The 6,000-nt window shown below is 52.9% G+C and overlaps 1 protein-coding gene across 4 annotated transcripts in view; it reads right to left on the bottom strand.

Moving 5' to 3' along the window:
* Positions 1–778: 778 nt before the first annotated feature.
* The window catches only part of SIDT1 (SID1 transmembrane family member 1), a 45,810-nt gene continuing 40,588 nt past the window's right edge, over positions 779–6,000 (bottom strand). For 2 of the 4 annotated variants that reach the window (XM_052795198.1, XM_052795196.1), the window contains 5 exons: positions 5,580–5,626; positions 4,653–4,758; positions 4,220–4,330; positions 3,368–3,481; positions 779–2,428 (listed from right to left, as the gene is read on the bottom strand). In XM_052795198.1, the coding sequence (XP_052651158.1) occupies positions 2,366–2,428; positions 3,368–3,481; positions 4,220–4,330; positions 4,653–4,758; positions 5,580–5,626 (441 nt within the window). In that variant the 3' untranslated portion in view covers positions 779–2,365. The other 2 variants (XM_052795199.1, XM_052795200.1) reach the window with 2 other exon arrangements.

Below are 6,000 nucleotides of genomic sequence, written 5' to 3'. Positions count from 1 at the left end.
CCTGACAGGGGTGGTTCAGTCTTGCTGCACTCGGCAGTAAGGATTTGGGGAGGTTTTTTGCACCTCAGACTTCCTGGCAGTCTTTCCTTATGAGAAGAAAAAGGAAGCTGCAGGCAAGCCTATGTCACTAATATTGGAATCTGCCATTTTAGACACACCAAGAACATATGGCAAGGCTGCAGGGTGGCTGAATGGAAAACATGGACTATCCTCAGCTTGATACTCCTCTGCTGGTGCTACTCAGACAAAAGCAAGTGTCATCTCCTTCCCTGCAGCCCATGGTGACGCTGTTAAGGAAGAGAAGCTCATGCTTCGCAACAAGCCTGAGAAACCTACCCCTAATTCAAACACAAAACATTCACAACTCCATCTGCATGGCAAACCTGCAAGTCAAGCCCAAAGCGCTGTAATACAACACAGCACAGAGACCACCGCCACCTTCTGCGTGTTCTGGCACACCCTGCCTGAAACGCAGCTACATCTCCGGAGCAGTGCAGCTCTGCTCAGGAAGATAGCAGCTGGCAGCCTCTTGTGTCATTCCTCCTCCACTCTGCCAAAGGGGCTACAGTGACAAACAATAGCGTCTGTTCTTTACTCTATTTAGCCTCACAAAGGCAATTTGGTTAAGAGAACAAGGAAGTCATCTGCACCTATGCTCAGGAAACTGTTTGCAAGGGTCCTAAGGATGACAGCAGCTGACACCCCTCTGCCCAGAGTGCTCTCTGCTGCTGCTGAGAGCTGGAGCAAGAAGAATTCCAATCAACCTGCAGGAGCAGGGAACTAGGAACATTCATTTTATTGACCATCTTGACAAACTCCAACTTAGAAAAAAATAAAACCCAGCTAGTTTAAAACCTTAAAAGCTAGGAGATACAGGCTTCTTGGAGTAGAAAATTACCATAGTCATCTGCTTTGGTAAGCACAAGTGGAATGGAGCCTTTGCATCACTGAGTACATGCACATACATCAAAGGAAAAGTGCTCAGACAGTGACAAGAATAAGGACAGCAGGCCTCAAAGAATACTTTTTAATTCAAAATTAGCAAAACAGGTCACATTTTAGATGCAAGGCCTGAAATAATTCACACCTTATTCTTGTTTTTTAAATAACTAAGAATTCAGGAAGAATGCAGAAGCCATTTAAAAACTTGTTTCAGATGCAGAAAAGTTGGAGAGGAAAAAAGTTTGGTCCAGATCTTTAGCTAAAGAGCTCAACCCCAACCGCCCCAAAACCTCCTCCACACTCCCAGCCCATAAGGAAACCGTTTTGCCAAGTTTCCCCAAAGCAAGCTTATGGGAGGAGAAAGTCTGAGGCTGCTGGACAGCCTCCCCATTCCACCTTGCCCCTTTAGCAAGGCCACGCAGCAGGAGCCAAGGAGCTGCCAAGGAGCTGCCAAGGAGCTGCCAAGGAGCTGCCAAGGAGCTGCCAAGGAGCTGCCAAGGAGCTGCCAAGGAGCTGCCAAGGAGCTGCCAAGGAGCTGCCAAGGAGCTGCCAAGGAGCTGCCAAGGAGCTGCCCAGCATGCAAGACTGCGGCTTTGCCGCACCGTCTCTCTTACGGTCACTTGAGGACAGCACTTCTGGTGCTGTGAAAGAGACCATCACACTGACAAGTGCCTGTGTAGGAGTCACCAGAGTGAAGTGAGGCTGTTCAATATGAGTAAGTGAGAGAGGCTGCAAGAGCAAGGCGGGAGGTTCTGCCTCTGGTAGAGCACTCATGGGCAGCTCTAGTCCACCATTTCCCCTCCGACACCGAAGTCTCTTGTTACCATGGCTCCCCACCAGCTACAGGAAGAGGGAGCCTCTCCAACGAAAAAGAGAAAACAGTCCCCCACTGCCACCTCAGTTTGGAGTCCTTTGCTCCCTCGGCGGCTGCAGGACAGGAACCAAATTCTCTCCCCGTGCTGCCAAAGGGACTCTCTGAGGGCAGCAGCCTGCCAGGTACAGGTGCCAGTTGCAGATGCAGGAGGAGCTGCATTACACTTGTCAAGCCTGCTCACTGGAGAGGAAGCAGAGCACATCAGCAGGGAGGAGGGGAAGCAAAGGTCTCAAACACACCTCCTGCTTCCTCCCTCTTCACTGGCTCCAGCACCCACTGCACCTACAAGCTGGAGGGCTGGGCACTGTCCTCGGCCCCTGGGTTGTGCCTGCCCCAGAGGATGCGGTAGGAAAGCAGCAAGTGTTGTCTTCCCTCCCAGTCCCGCCTCAGTTACCGCAGCACCCCTTCGTGCTTGCTGTGGGATCTGGTTCCCCTGCTCCCACGGGGTTGTTGGCCATGGAAGCAGGCTCATTCCCCACAGACACCAGTTGGCCCGGTGCCTTTGGCTGAGCAGTTTGGGACGTCCCTGCGCCCCTGTCCCCTGAGGACTCAGAACACTGGGATCTTGTCCCTGCGCACCACGTCCAGGTCATCATCCAGGGTCAGCAGAACCTGAGGAGGAAAGTGCGAGGCAGCTTCAGGTCTTGCTGGCCAGCCCATGGCTGGGCAGAACGACCAGCTCCTGATGGCATCGCATCACAGGGGGGCTCCACCTGGGCCGCATCTCCAGCACGTACAGAAGTCACGACAGGAACCCATGTAGATGTGCCATATTAACTTTGTTTCTGTAATGCTCCCAGCAAGTCACTCTGGCAGCGCAGCTGACAGGCAGCTCTGCCTACAGTGCTGCAAGGACCTGAGCAGGTAATCCTGCCCCAACCATGATGGAGACGCTGCTTGTAAACTGGTCCCTCATCACTAGCCTCTGAAGAGCCATCCAGGAGGCAGCAGGGTGGGAGTTGCTTGACCACAGCTCAGGCATTGCAAGCGGCCAGGCAGCTCCTTCACAAACAGTTTGCACCTTGCACAGCTAGGGTTAAGGCCTGCCTTTCCACTTCCCCAAAATACTATGCTCTGACCCCATCACAGGGGATGCCTCCACCTTTTCCACCACACAGACCATCAGATCTGAAAAGCAGTACCAAGTAGAGAAGCACAGGAGTCAATTTATGGAAGTGACAGAAAGTCCAGGAGCAAGCTAAGCTCCACACCAGTGACCCTACTGCCTGGGTCAAAGGAAGTAGAGTCCCTTCCTCAGAGGTCCTCACAAACCCATGAGAGGGCTGGTCATACCAGCAGCCCCTCAGCTTCCCCACAACAGCTGTGTGACCCACAGCCCCAGAGGGAATTTGTGGCCAGGAGGCACAGGGAGCAACAAGCCAAAGGAGAAAGCCTGATTCCTGATCCCACTGACAAGGAGCATCCCACTGTGAAGGATGTCTGGAGGCAGAGCCAAGCAGAGGAGTTGGGGCACTTCTGTAGCATCCTGGGACAGCTGCAGCTCCATGCAGATAGAGAGGGACAAGGAGGGTGAGGCTCAGCAGGACTTACCAGAAAGGAGAAGAACAAGGCAGCTGCAGAGAGGAAGTGCCAGACATCATGGTCATCGAAGAAGCCCAGCAGGATGCATGGACGGTTCTTTTCCCGGGACTCTGCTGGAGTCTCCTAGGGGAGTGGGCAGGCGGTCAGGCCCTGATATCCACTCACACAGGGCCCTGGCTGGCCACATTGCACCCCCTGGAGATCACCCTGTCTTAACCCTCCATGCAGGAGCCAGGAAAAAGCACTGTGCTGGCTGGACATGTGGTGAGAGCAGGGCAGGAACACAATGTCATACTTAGACCTGGAGATGGATCTGGGGCCACAACCCACAGCTGGGGGGAACCCTCTGGTCTCCACATCCGAGGTCCTGCATAGCACAAGCTGCACAGCCTCCACCAGACCACCCTGCAGCAAGCCTGTCACTTCCATGGAGATGGACATGGTATCTTGTTAGAAGGCATTCAGTCAGGATTTAAAGAGCCTCCCAGGCCATGGAAAGCCCCCACAACCTCAGGCAGATTATTCCCCATTGGCCATCTGCTCCAGGAAGAAGTCTTCCAATCCAGCACTGGTCAGGATTTACTCAGTTTTGCTTTCAGATCCCCAGCTCCTCCTCTGTCCCCTGGTGAGGACCAGTCATCTCTGGATCACCTGGGTCATAGCCTCTCCATAGCTGCACGCATACAGTCATTTTTTACTCAGCACAGCTTCCCATGCTCCCTTCCAAGTCTTCTGAAGGAGTTAAACCCTTTCAGCTCTCCATGAGCAGCCCAAGACTCTTCCCCAGAGTATTTTTTGTGTAAAACGAACAACGGGAAGGAAAGATGAGAGATGGACAGGACAGTAAAAGGGGAACTTTACCTCCCAGCTGCTGAGGTTCTGGAAGAAGAAGTAGAGGGCAGCTGCCCACACCACCGCCGTGGCCACAATGCAGAACATGGGGATGGGCAGGAGCTTCTCAGAGCTGCGGAGCTGCAGACAGGGACATAGCCTCACAACACACCCCGAGTTCTTCCCAGGGGCCGAAGCCATGCATAGGGCTGAAACGCCAGCCTGGACCGTCTGCATCTGCAAAGGGCTGCCCACCCCAGGGAGACACAGCCCAGCCACCCCTGAGATGGCTACACAGCATCCCTCCCCAACACCAATACCTTGTCCCACCCTGAGCCCCACAAAGGCCCCTCCACATCCCTCTGCAGCACCACAGGAACCCAAACTGCAGCCAGAAAAGAGGCCCATCCCTTCCCCTTTGGAGACAGGCACCCCAGGGACAGCTACAGCTGCTTCCCTTTACCTTCATGATGATGTAGAAAGCCAGATACAGCAACAGGTTACAGATAAAGATCCCCAGTATGTAGGAGGCGAAGTCTCTGGGCCGATACAGCAGCCCAAAAATAGCACTGAGAGAGGGGGAAGAAGGGGCATTAGACAGCCTCTTTCACTGGGGACATGGTACATTCCCAAACCAACAGCCACCCACTGCCCCACCAGACCACAGGACACAGCAACATTGCCACAGCCTCCCAATTCCCTGGAGGAAACGCACCATTTGCCTCTGCTCTCTGCTGAGCAAACTCAGCCATAGTCAGCTGCTGAGCACAACTGGAGACCCCAGGAGACAGGCAAGGGCCCTGAGTTGCTTCCAACCCACAGCCAATGCATCTCACTTGGTAGGAGTTGGCCCCAGACCTGTACGTTTAGCAGAAGGCACATCCCTGAGAAGCAGCTTTAGTGAAAAGCAAGAGCTTGGGGCAATCATTTTAAGTCTCATCCAACAGCTGATCCCTCCCATCCATGCAGTTACTGCTGAGCCAGGCTCTGTGACTGTGACTAACAAGTGTCTGTCAAGTCTCCTCCACCTTGGCTGTGCCAGAGACCTCCCAGCTATGTGGGAAGCATGTGTACAGAACAACACAGCACCACAGTACCAGGCCAGCCCTATACAAGCTCGCTCAGACACAAGCCATGAGACGGCACCAGCTGAAGTGCTTAGGGATGCCTCACATAGCTCTGTAGTGCTGCACTGCATCCTATGGATCTGCCTACTATTAGCGCTCATCAGATCAAGCTCCTTGCCAAAACCTGTCAGAAGGGCCCCAGCACAGGATTATTGCACAGACTCTGCTGCATTTCCCCATCACTTCAGGCCACGCATGTGTCAATACTGAATCCTGCTGCCCACGAGCACAAGTATGCAAGACACAAACACTCCACTACTTACAAGGACCAGTTGACCAGGTTTCCAACAATGAGCAGCACCATCCTGTCCTGAAGAGAAGACACTGATGATCATACGAAAGCAGAAGGAAATGCAAAAAGAGGCCTTTGCCTTAGAAATTCAGGGTATCATTATGTGAGGATTTGGAGTCTGGTTCCTGCAAACACACACGCACCTGGCTCTGAAGTTTGCACTGCACGAGCTTTTGCCACATGGAAACTGCTCTGGCCCTTACAAATTTGAGGAAAGCGTTGCAAGAAGGAGACTAAACATCTAAAAAAGGATAAGCCCAGGACTTAAGAATCAGACTCAGGAGGTTCTGCAAATTCTTTGACCATTTCCACTGCTTTTCTAGTTAGATTCATTCTCTCCCACCATTTTACAGAAAAATTGTTGCACAGAGCAAGGATGTGCTTGAAAGAGG

The sequence above is a fragment of the Harpia harpyja genome, chromosome 8 (assembly GCF_026419915.1).
Source record: "Harpia harpyja isolate bHarHar1 chromosome 8, bHarHar1 primary haplotype, whole genome shotgun sequence".
NCBI lineage: Eukaryota > Metazoa > Chordata > Aves > Accipitriformes > Accipitridae > Harpia > Harpia harpyja.
Note: the sequence above shows the minus strand (reverse complement) of the source record. Positions and strands in the feature narration are given on the sequence as shown.